Source organism: Nycticebus coucang, chromosome 19 (genome assembly GCF_027406575.1).
Source record: "Nycticebus coucang isolate mNycCou1 chromosome 19, mNycCou1.pri, whole genome shotgun sequence".
NCBI classification, from domain to species: Eukaryota; Metazoa; Chordata; class Mammalia; order Primates; family Lorisidae; genus Nycticebus; species Nycticebus coucang.
Genome location: NC_069798.1, coordinates 42,124,613 through 42,137,516, shown reverse-complemented (window position 1 = coordinate 42,137,516; position 12,904 = coordinate 42,124,613). Strand labels below are relative to the sequence as shown.

Below are 12,904 nucleotides of genomic sequence, written 5' to 3'. Positions count from 1 at the left end.
TAGTCTCACCCCTCTGTCATCATCTGCTAGAATAAACTCCTAAACACCCCTCTTCCCAGAAAGTTCCCAGTGGCCAAAGGAGCAAGTCCAAACTCTTCCAAAGGCCTTCAAAAACTGGCTTCAAAATCTCTTCCAGCCTCTTCTCCCACAGACTTCGTGCTGTGTAGCTGCTGGAGTTGTGCTCCAGGGAGAGCCATTCAAAGGCAGGACAATGAGCTGGTGCCCCCGCACCCATGCGGCACAGGCTTGCACACACACCCCTGCACATGCATATCCCCCTATATGGGCTTTCAGTTCTTGCCAAATCAGCAGAGCCACTGGCCTTGGCCAAAACCCCACTTGGAGCACTCTCTCCTCTTCTTTCCTCCTGCAGTCGCACCATCCTCTGAAACACATTGCAATCCCACCTCCTCAGCAAGGTCACCTCTGACTTTATTTGATACTCTGGCCAGTAAATGCCTACAGCAGTGAAGGGAAGGCACATGTCCCAGGTCCCTGCTGCATGCTGGGTACCTGTGGATAGGTGAGGCAGCCTATCAGGTAGGCTGTGCGGTGGTCATCAGTTATCATTCAGATGATGTTCAGGGGGGCGGCCCAAGTTCATCCTTTCAGGTCAAGACTGGGCTAGAACTCAAACCCTGGACTGCTTCAAGATCTTTCTACCTCTCCAGTCAGGACAGTCTACCATTCCTTTGGGCATTTTGGCATAGAACATCTTAGGCAATGTCTGGTTTCTGAGCACTCGTTCCTCAGCCTCACCATAAACCCCAGGAAAGGAGGCACCCAGGTTCCCATTTCTTCTGTATCCCCCTTAGCACAGTGTTTGGTCCCAAGTAGGTATTCAATGAACACTCATTAACTAAATGAACAAACAAGTGAGTGGGTGAACGAATGAATGACTGAGCACATGAGGTACAGGCATTGCATGTGTGGCTTGGCTATGAGGTTCTAAATGTTTGCTTTTTCCTCTTAAATTATCCTGAATATCTGTCTGTCCAAGGGAGGCCCTTTGTCCCACCCTTGACCTCTGATTCTCTTATAAATATATTGGTTCATCTGTAACTAAACCATACTGGAAACTAAAAAAGACTAATTCACATTCATCTGATGTTAAGCCAGGAATTTTTAAAAAGCTGTTTAGATCCTTAGAGAAACTAAGGTGCAAAAATGGTCAGGTGGAATTGAGAGAACCCAAGCCATGTCCTAAATCAGAGTTAGGGGCCTGTGGTCTCCTGCGCTTGCTTTAGGGAAGGGCCCCATGGATGCCCTGGGATCCAGCACAGACCTGTTGCTCCCTTGGCCTAGGGAACCAGGAAGCTGTTCCAATGCACCACTGTTTATTTAAATAGGGGAAGGACTTGAGGAACTGGGGTAGGAGGTGAGAAAACCGCCGTAGCGAAAGAAGTCGCACAGGCTCTGTCACCTGCATATTAGGGCGTTAACACTCTTGGTGGCCTTTTCCCCTAATATTGAATGATTCATAGCGTTTGCTGGTTTATATAAAATGATTATTAAAGAAAACTCATTAATTTAATGGGCCTTATCTATTGTTAGTTTCAAGAGAAAAGTTCTCTTGTTGAGAGAGAGCTGTAAACAAGAACTGTAATCTATCTTAATTACAAAGTCTGTGGCACAGGACACTTAACCAAGGGCTTTTCCAAAATCCTGAAATCAAAAGTTATTTTTTTATTTCAGATTAATATGAGGGTACAATAAAAATTCTTAAAACAGATATGTGTCAGGTGGTTGACAGAGTAAATATAAAGTACAATGGCTTTTTAGGTCTTAAATTATCCAGTCAGGGGGAAAATCTCCTTAATATGTAAGTGTTTCGTTTGATCTGTCTGGGTTAAATGCACTTCATAAATTAATAAAACATGATCTCCCTTTAAACCATAGCTTTCTGTATTATCCCTAGGTTACTAACCTATCCTCAAAATGCACTGTCAAACAATTCTGACATACTTACACTAAATTAATACAGATCTTGGACATGGTTGATATTGATCTAATGAGCCACTGCTCTCTAGGACAAAAATGAGGGCAATCACCTGATTTAGGGTAGTTTTACTATTCTGGACATTGGATTGGGGTGATTTGTTTTGCTTTCTCAATCTAGGAACAAAATTAAATGTCTCATGTAAACCAAATTTTTTTCAAAAAAGAAGAAACAAAATCCTGGAAGCACTAGCCTTGTAGACTTGTGTATCTCCTCTTGCACAAACTATAGCACGAGCCTCCACTGGGAACATCCATGTGTGTCCATGTGTCACAGTAAATCAGCTCAGCTTTCCCACCCAGGCTGGGAAGAGCACAAGAACAAAGGGCCAGAGCAGAGAGGGCAGCGTGAGGGAAGAGGAGAGTCACAGGGAACTACAAAGAAGGCCAGGAAGCACCACTGTGGCTGGGCAGCAGTGCACCAGCCCAGCCAGAGGAGCAGAGGTAAGCCCAGGAGTCAGCACCCCACTGGTGGAGCAGCTCCAAAAGGATGACCCTTTGAAGGAACCATGAATTTCTTTAAGCAACTGCTTTCCTTGGTGTCTAAAATGCCTCATTTAACAAGGCTTGTTCTGGGCTGAAAAGGAATAAGTATAACTGACAAATGCTTGAATTTGGGCTCCTATCCAGGGGCATAAAACACCTTTCCACTGGCTTCTCCAAAGCAATATGGAAAAAAGACACATTTTAAGCATTCTTCTCCCATTCGATTGGGAGGTGGTTCCTGACTTTCCCCTTATTTCCCCCACCCCCACCCCACATGCACATTTAGACAGTGACTGGGATCTGGCTTTCTTTTAAGAGAGGGCCTAAGGCCACAGATGAAGCAGCTCAGGCAAGGAGAATAATCAGCTTTCACTGACTGGCTCATGGTCTGCAGGGGGCACGGACCCTCTTATTCCTACAGTAACACGTCAGGCTGCTGACCCTGGAATTGGCAGGGAGTTGTCTAAGTTGGTTTCTGTTGCAAACATCTTCCTTATCCAGGATCTCAATGCAAAACTGACATTGCAGTTCTCAAAAATTTAAATATGCACAATGAAGAGGGTACTTTAAAATTCCAAGTCATGACTTTAACTACATGGAACAACTCATCCCCAGCATGATTTACAAGGACAGTAAATCAATGAGACAGTTAACAGAAAAGTTAAAACACAACTCAAAATGGGTTTTTCAGGCAAGTCTGAAATGCTACAAGATTGCTAGTTAAGAACAGTATCCCTTTTCTCAACTTAAGTGTTATATCCCCTTTTCTTCACCAGCATCTTAAATCCAGTGCCCATGTATCTTGGAAACTAAGATGAAATGTGGAAGATATTGAGTACACATGTGGTCAAAGATAGGGGTCCCCTCTATGCAGGTGAGCTGTTTCAGTGTAATAGGACAGGTCACCCCTCCTATGGCCCCAGATGTCTATTGTAAAAAGATATGGACTAAATGAGATTAAAGTCACCATATCAGTACCACAAAAAAAAAAATAAAATAAAATAAATAAATAAACTAAAGAAAAATAAAAAGAAAAGGCATTCACTCAAATCTTACAATGGGAGGTGGGGGTGGTGGGTGGGTGAGGGTGGGAATAGAAAAGCAAGGGGGAAAATCTAAACAGCAGGATACGACAATAAATGGGGAAACAGCAAGAGAAAAAGCACACTAGGTTAATATAGGAAAACTAGTTCTTTATTGAGAGATTGTATATTAGTATTAGTGGATTCTGTGTGTAACAATGTCGTCATGCACACGATACAAAAAAAAAGGCTGGGCCCACCATGCTTCGGAAGGGCAACAGAACAAAAGCAGCGTACAATGAGCAGATGGCCCGGGCTACACGACCACAGTACGTTTCAGCAGGGTAACATCTCTAACCGAGCGCTGTACATTGTCAACTGGGGGATGTAAAAAAATACAGATCATGCTTTAGTTTTAGTACAAGAAAAGGTGAAAAAGATACACAACCAAAAGGATATTTGATACAGAAAAAATTACCCACAAAATAAGAACAGGAAGTAATTCAGCACAGCAGAACACGCTACCCCTGTTTAATGGAAAACCATTTTGCTGGGATTCTTTTTTCTTTTCTTTTCTTTCCCCCAACCCTTTCTTTTCAGATTGCCAAATGGCAGTCTGGGGAGGCTACTTGGGACTTTATTTTGGAAGGGCCCTCGAAGTAGGGTCCTTATTCTTTCATTATTGCTGCTGTTTTGTTTCAGTTTTCAAGCAGGTCTGGCTGGCAAGCAGCAGAAGGGAGCTGGCTGTTAGAGGGGCAGCTCTGAGGGCCAGGGCGGATGTCCAAAGATGTTCTTGACATTGTACAATTAAACAATTAAGACAGTATGGCCACGGCTCCCCCTTAAGCCAGGGACCTTGGCGCATCAAATTTTTTCAGAAGCTATGGAATAGCAGCAACTGTCATTTCATCAAAGATTTCTTTCTTTAAATATATATGTTTAATAATTTTTTTGCCTCCGACTAAACCGACTAAATGTAATCCTCAGTTATGCCTGGGTGCTGCCAGGAAGCCAGCTGATGGCCACCAAGATAAGTGGAAAATGGGGTACTGCAGCCTCCAAGCCAAGGCAAAAGGAATCCACTTAACAGGGATTTACAGTGCAATGTACTCAGCTAAACAAGATGAAGATACAAAAATGGTTATTTCTCTACATCTATTCTGAAATGGCCTACATCCTACGCTACTACAATGGAAACTAAAAAGAACAGATTTAAGCTGGCAGACTATCTAATAGTTTTACAAGAAGATTGTGGTTTAGGACCTTGTTGAGTTAAGCATTAGTATCCTCTATCGGAAGGTCATGAATTCTTCTGACATCGTGCTAAATTTTACCCACAGCCCAACTCACCCCTTAGCCCTTGAACTTCCTGTGGCCATGTTTGCCAGGAAAGTAAACTTTAACTGGTGGGTACAATTTGTTTGGTTAGATTTTTCTTTTTTTTTTTTTTTTTTTTTTTGGTGGGGTTAGAAGTAAAAATAAAATTTAAAGGCAGCTGAGCAATTTGAATTTCAAAACATGAAATAGGCATCCTGCAATGGTATTCAGAGATCGGTGGTATTAATGAGGATGATAATGATTTAATCAGGATAATTATACTTTCAGGCTCAACATCCTTCTTAATCATTTTTGAATTTCTGCCTAGTGTAATGTTCCACACCCTTTTTAAGAGGAAATGCCAAGTAATAAGAGATAATTGTGTATTGGGGGATGGGTGGCATTTCAAGGAGATCTCATCCAAACCCCCACTCCCTTCTTCTTCCTCACACACCCACTTCCCCACCACCCCCCATGGCTAGGCTGGCCTGAGATAGGGGATACTGCCGCTTAAATAGCAATGCCTTCCTCAGATGGAGACAGGAAATGGTTAAGAGGGGTGTCACAATACAGCTAAATGCGGAGGCAGAAGGGTCACAGCGCACACAGCAGCGAGTTGACCATTCACTGAGCTACACAATGAAGAAAAAAAAAGATTTGATAAATGCAGAATGTCATCATTCTATCATCACACAAAAAAACTAAGGTTCAAACAGGCCTAAAGGGGCCAACCTTGCCTTTTGGGTTCTGGGAGAGGCGCGGGACTGGGAACAGCTGGGCTGGAAGAAATAGGGCTGGGCTTCCCTTTTCTTGCCCAATCGGGCCCCTGGGGCGCGCTGAAGCGCTGGCCTACGACCCCACCCCCCTGACTCGGTAGAGGAGCCCTGGTCGGCAGAGAGAGGACATGGTTCTGTGTGTGAGGGAGTGGGAAGGCGGAGGGGGCCTGAGCCAGCGGGGATTGAAGCAGACGTGGAGTGGGAGAGGACAGAAGAAACATTTCCAAGAAGAGAAATGTGAGTCCAGAGGCAGAATACAAAAAGAAAAAAAAAAAAAAATGAATCTAAATGCATCTTGGATTTGCTTTGGGAGGTGGCAAATTTTTATTAAAAGAAAATGGAAGAAATGTGGAGTGGGGGGGTGGGGAATCAAGCTGATTGTTCCAGCAGAATGTAAGGGAAAGGGGATGTGGGGAGAGGGACCGTGCAAGCACACCCCATATATCACAGTTTAAAAACAAAGCCCGCGCCGGCCTGCTGGCCTGCTGCTTTGTCAACCGCTGCCCGGGGCAAAGGCCTGGCGTGGGGGCAGCTTCCCACAGCGCAACACCCGAGGGCCAGATACCCCGCTCCTGCCGGGCCCGGGGTGCACAGCAGCGCACGTCTGACTCTCCGAGGCGCGCGCGCACACTCACACACATGCACACACACTCACATACATACACACACCCCCAAGCATCCTGAACCCGTAAATGCAACTGTCATACAAAGACAATTGCGGGGGGCGGGGTGAGGCGGGCAGTAGCACAAGGGCGATACACAAAAAGGGTTTAAGGGGAGAAAAGGATGGGACAGAAAATCATGCAAGTGCCCAAGAGAGGGTGGGGGCTGGGGCATGGAAAAGGGCAGATACCCAGATCCCGGCTAACCAGCCCCCGGCATTAATGACCAAAAAATGAAGAAATACAAAATGTAAATAACACAAAACAGACATACACCTCACAAAAAGCAAATCACAGAAAACCAAGCATTCTCTCTCTCTCTCTCACGGTCATGTATCTCTCCTTTCGATCACACAGGGCTTGGTATTAGGGGAAGGGGCTGTGATTTGGGGGAACCACGTCCGCCGCAAATTATAAAAAATGGGGCTAAGAAGGGAGGGACCCAAATTCGCCAAATCCTAACTTCACTACAAAAGCTCCCACGAGGGCGGCCACCCCCACACTTGGGGGTCCCCCGGAAAGGGGGTAGGGAGAAGCCACCCTTCACCCTGCGTCCTCGCGGGTGTGCCCTGAGCCCCCAACCACCCGCGGCGCCCGCCCCCGCCCCGGTGCCTGCGGCGATCCACGCTCGGAAGCAGACCCCGAAAGGAAAAAGCGATACCTCTGTTTCGCACAGAGCCAAACACTGGAAGCACGAGATAACCGACGTGGACCAGGACCATCCTGGCTCCTCGCGCGGCGGCGGCGGCGGCTGCGCGCGGGCCCTTTGTGGCGCGGCTCCGGGGCGCGGGCGCGGACGGCGGCGGGGCTGCGGGAGCCGCCGGGGCGGGAGGCGGAGCGCGGGGCGCGGGCGGCGGTGGGGCGGCGGCTGGCGGGGAGACAGATGGCCCATGGAAAGGCTCCCTTCCCGGCCCCTCTCGACATTCAAAGGCGCTGGGGCCGCAGCTGCCGCCACACAAAGGCGCGCGCAGCCAATGGGAGCGGAGCGCAGCGCGGCGCGGCCTCGCCGGAACCGCGGGGGACAGCGGGGACCGCGGGCGCGCGGGTGGGGGGGGAGGGGTGACGGCTGGAAGGGGATGAGCGGCCAATCACCGCGGCCGGCTGCGGAGCGCTAGGGGAGGGGTCAGCCCCGCGGGACGCGGGGAGCCCAGCGCGGGTCCCAGGCCGCCCGCGGGCCACAGCGCGTGCTCGAGGAGCGCCCCTGCGCACAGACGCGGGCGGCGTGCACACGGAACGTGCAGACATGGAGAGGGACGTGCACCCAGACATGTGGAGGTGTGTTCGCTAGTGCAGAGACGGGCACGAGCTCACGAAGTGCACACGACCCAGAGGTCCCTGCACACCACACACGGGTCACTCAGGGACGTGCGCTCAGAGATTGGCGCACGTGCAGAGCTTGACTGCGGGCACAAGTGAAGCTGGAAAGCTATCAAGCAGCCGCAAAGAGGACCCAGGCACTGTCACACAGACATGCACACACTGAACGCCTTGTTAACGCAGGACACGTGCCAAGAACACATTCCCAAAGACATACAGAGGGGACACACGGTGTAGACACAGGTAAGACATGCACTCCCCCAGGCTCCCTGCCTTGCAGAGCACAGAGCTCACAGTAATTATTTGCTGAGCTGAAAATCACTCATTCACTGTGGTATGCGCTCACCATTATACAGAGATACACTGCCAAACCCAGGGCACTAGTCCATCTTTCTCCCTGCTCTGACATAGGTACGCTCAGCCATGTGCAGACACGCCCACTTCCACAGCCAGCAGGCAGATGTGCATCCAAACCCTGCAGCTTCAGCAGTTTCACACGTGGAGGTACAGCCACCCTGTCTTGTGTGCTCTGTGACTGTCCAAGACAAGAGCCTTACCACACAAGACTCCTGGTGTCAGGAGACAGCTAAGGCCATGTCCTTGCTTGCTCAGCTGACCTAGGAAAACTCCCAGACCATGCTTACAACCAACCCAACCCTTAGACCAGGCTCACAGTTCACACCAAGGGCAGAGAATGCATGCTTGGGGGCTCATCTACAGGCAGAAAGATAGAGGACATTTCATACTTTGGGATTTGTCTTCAAAACTCAGTATCTCCTTTATTTACTGAGCCTTGGGTAAAAGTTAAGAGATGGAAGGAATCTGATCCCACCCAACATGTCCTTGTTTCATAGATAAGAAAAAGAAGGACATTTTATTTAATTTATGGTGTGCTCAAGTCATGTGTACGGAAGTAATCTCAACCTTTGCAGCCCAGAGAGGCTTCAGAAATGCAAAGAGGATATTGCTGTAGAGCCTCTCCATGTAGTGATAGGCAGAGCCTAGAGTACTGTACAAGGGGGCACCCGGGAGGGCACCCAGCCCGGGGGTGGAAGGTGGGAGGAGCAGTTGGAGTTGACTACAGGAAAGGGACTTCAAAGACTTCTGAGACTAAAAGAATGAACAAGGGAAGATGTTCTGTGAACACACCAAGCTACCAATTCCCAGCAGCGGGAGCAGGGCAGGAGCCCAGGGCACATCTCTGTCTCACCAGCACATGCTCCCTCAAACCCAAACCCTTTTCTCACCTTAAACTCCTCTGGCTTCCCCCAGAGAACTCAAGGACGCCTGCCACAAGCCTAAGCCTCACTCTACAAGATTATTTCAACCCACTTCTGCCACCAGCTCTTTCCTTTTCTCATCATCTGTTGGATAAACACTAATAAACATAATAAACACATATAAACACTAATAAAAATCTGGAAAACACAAAACAACTTTAATAAACACTTAACTACTTGAACGTTTTCCCCTTCTATTTCAGGCTTTGCCAATCTGCATATATATTAGAGTTGTCATTATAATCTACATACTTTTTAGCCTGCTTATTTTTTTTCTATTAGCATTAGATCATATTATTCTGCTTTTTAAACTTAACATTTTGTCAGAAACATTTTCCTGTCCTTCTATGTAGTCTTTGTAATTATTTCAAGTATTTTTATTTTCTAACAGGTAGATGTATTATGAAATTGCCTAATCTTATCTTATTCTAGGGTACTTAGTTTGGTCCCAGTTTTTCATTATTACAAATCACATAATAAACTTCTTTATGCATATAGCATCTTGCTTTTGTTGAACTATAAACTTACAATAAACTTCTAGGATTGGCATTTCTAAAATGACAAGGATGGAAAACTTTATGGCTCTTCCCATTATCAGTAGCGTGTGTGTGTGTGTGTGTGTGTGTGTGTGTTATGCCAATTTCTCTACGACCTTATTACTTTGGGTGGGCATTTTTTTTTAATCTCACTTCATACCAGAACAGCTCACAAGGCTTACGATTATGCAATGTGAACTTGACAAGAGATTGGTTAGGGTACAAACCAGATTTCCTGACTTCACGTTCTAGCTCTAACAGTAGCTCGGGCAAGTTATGTAACTCCTCTAGGCCTTGGTTTCAACATCTATAAGATGGAGATGATGACAGCAGCCTTCCTCATAGGACCTATGTGAGAACCATATGAGTTAGTATTTGTGCAGTACATAGAATAGTGCCTGACTATTTAACTCTTAGTTCTTTCCTGTTTACTTGTCTATCTCTTCTTGCCCACTACCTCTTGCCCTCTGGTTACTATTTATGATTGCATATTTATGATTCTAAATTATGCCATAACATAGAACATCCATTAGACAAGGGCAATCATCAAAGAACAGACTAGCAATGTAAAGCTGAGGAAATCATAAATGCACCTAATAATCACAACCTTCATAGTTACACATTAGAGAAATTGACAAATGCCTATATTCTCTTACATACTAATGTCTGTACACAAGCACATACCTCCTGCTAAGAAGTAATTATTGTGGATTAAGAGGGGAGTTTGTTTTTATTGAAACCTTGGGCAATCACCTAACATCCCCCAACTTCAATCCACCCATCTATCCAATGGGGGAGAATAATAACCCCTGCTAGATCTACCTGATAGGTTTATCATGAGAATAAAATGAGAAGATGGGTATGGAGTCTATGAATAGTACAGAGAATTATAAAAGCAAAAATACAGTGCTACGTCTAGAATGAAACTTCATTATTTTCTTGTCCATCTCTTGTTTAGCAAATGAGGAAACTGAGACTCAGAAGCAGATATGAACAAGGTCACAACCATTCATGGCCAAGTTGGAACTAGAATCCATATTTCCTAACCAATAGCCTAGTCTCGTTCCTATTTCCCATCTTTTTCATGCTGGGATGACTGTTTTCCACTTCCACACCCATCAGTTAAAGTCCATAGAAGTTTTATAAAGCAGATTTCTGAGACTAGAAAGATTTGTAGAAAGCCCATTCATCAAAGTTTTTTTCTTTGTATGCTTTTCCTACGTCCTGCCAAAATCAATATCTTATACATGTCTCCAAGCTTAATATATAAGACTAAAGGCGCAGCACCTATAGCTCAGCGGCTAAAGGACCAACCACATACACTGGGGCTGGTGGGTTCTAACTCATCTCAGGCCTGCCAAACAATGACAACTACAACAAAAAAATAGCTGGGCGTTGTGGAAGGCGCCTGTAGTCCCAGCTACTTGGGAGGCTGAAGCACGAGAATCACTTAAGCCCAAGAGTTTGAGCTTGCTGTGAGCTGTGACACCACAGCACTCTACCAAGGACGACATAGTGAGACTCTGTCTAAAAAAAATAATAATAAATATATTTATGTATATATATAACTAAAGAAACATAAAAAATGAAAGGTGAAGGTTGGTCTATAATTTCTGATCCAAAATGGAAAAACATGACCCTATCAGGTGGGAATAACCTTGTCACACTTGTTCTTAGCTAACAATGTGACTCCTCAGTCTATTTTGGCTGCACTGTGGCCATCTGCAGAAAGATTTCTATAGATCATCATGTTTCTGGGGCCCAGAAGCATCTATTTCAAAAATAACTCCTTTGGAACCCAACATTAAATGTGGGTTATGACCACCATTGCCCTTTAACCAACAAATGAAAATAAATCCATCACAACAGCCACATGAACATTAAAAATTTCCAAGACTCATGATAGAATTCCTGATCTTCTCCATGTTGTGTTGGCATCAAGTAGATACAGCTTTCAAAAACTGTACAAAACAGCCATGCTTCAATCAATGAGCCCACCATGATGGGTGACACAATAGCTCGGTGCTAAATGTGGCTGCTGGCTGCAGAAAGAGGCACGTCCCCAGGCACCAACAGTCCACTGGAGAGTTAGGTCCACAAGAAAATAAAGAGTGGTCAAGGCCAGGATGATGGAGAGTTGGACAGAGGTCAAGGTGCACTTGAATACCCAAGAAACCCTTCATATAGATCAGGGTAAGTGAGGTCCCTAAGATGTGAGTCTATTCTGAATAGGCTGAGAAATGGAGATGCAAACATGAGCAAAGGCCCAGAATCAGAGGAAGGAGGAGGGAACAAGAGGAGGAAGAAAAGGTTGAGGAGGAGGAAGGTGAGAGAAGAAGCAGTGGAAAAGCGGGAGAGGGAAGGAGGAGCAGCAGCAGCTCAGGATGAGCGGGTTGTGGGAGGGAGTGCAGGGTCCTCAGCTGAGTTAGGAAGCTGGGTCACAGGAAGGACAGAAGCAGTGAGACCTGGACCATTTACCCGGGTGTTCACCACCAGTCACTGAGCAGAGCCCTGTGCACCAGGCAATGCCAAGGATGGGAGAAGAACAAAGCCACATCAGCCCTCAAACAAGTATGGGGCAACAGGAAACAAAGCAGGTACTCAGCGTCTGCCATCCCTTTCTCCAGTGTAACAGGGAAAATATCAGAGTACCTGGCTGCCCAGGTTAAATGCTGAAGATCCCAGATCCTCTGGCAGCACAGTCCTGGCAAAAGGGATGGAAGTAGGATTGTTATTGTTAGAAAAAGCTCATTTGGAAAATGCTAATAGTTGGTAAATAAAGGAAAAGAACCAAGCATGTATCTCATCTTTCCTGTGCAAACTCCATAATTTTAAGATAATGAAATATTGAATGAGGGGAAGTCTCTTTTTACAGAAGTGTTGGCTAATAAATGAAAAAGAGATATAAACAAAATATCATCTTAATAGAATAATAGTGCTAAGAATGACCATCAATGGCTACCAATATCACCAAAAGAGAGACAACGGGACATGACATGTCTCTGGATAGAACACACCACCCATAAAGTGGTCTGTCTAAGAAATGAACCTTGAACCTGGTCAGACCTCCAGATCTAACTCCAATTGATAGGAAGCACAGAAAACAGAAAAACTTAGTACAAGATACCATTGAGAGTCTTTCAGCAATTCAGATTGTGGAAACTCCATAGGACCAACCAACCATTTCTTCAAAAACTAAATTATCAGGTGAAAAAAGTAGACAGAGGGGGAACCTATAGAGACATAAGGGATCTATCAACCAAACACAATGTCTAGAAATGTGATTATAATGAACAAGCCATACAAATAATTGAGGAAATTCAAAGTGGATATTAATGATATTAAAGGATTGCTGGGATATTTTTTAGGTGGAATAATGATATAGTGATAGCATTTACACAAAAACCTTTATATAAGTACAGTCCACCCTCTATCTGTGGGTCACCATCTACAGGTATAACCGACTGCAGGTCAAAATTATTTGGGAAAAAAGCAAAAAAAGATAAGAAT

The 12,904-nt window shown here is 45.5% G+C and overlaps 1 protein-coding gene across 1 annotated transcript in view; it reads right to left on the bottom strand.

Moving 5' to 3' along the window:
• ARK2C (arkadia (RNF111) C-terminal like ring finger ubiquitin ligase 2C) overlaps positions 1–7,184 on the bottom strand; it is a 124,379-nt gene extending 117,195 nt beyond the window's left edge. The window contains exon 1 of the mRNA XM_053571904.1: positions 6,923–7,184. Coding sequence (XP_053427879.1) covers positions 6,923–6,983 — 61 coding nt within the window. The 5' untranslated portion in view covers positions 6,984–7,184. The remainder of the gene's footprint in view (positions 1–6,922) is intronic.
• Between the last annotated feature and the right edge of the window lie 5,720 nt (positions 7,185–12,904).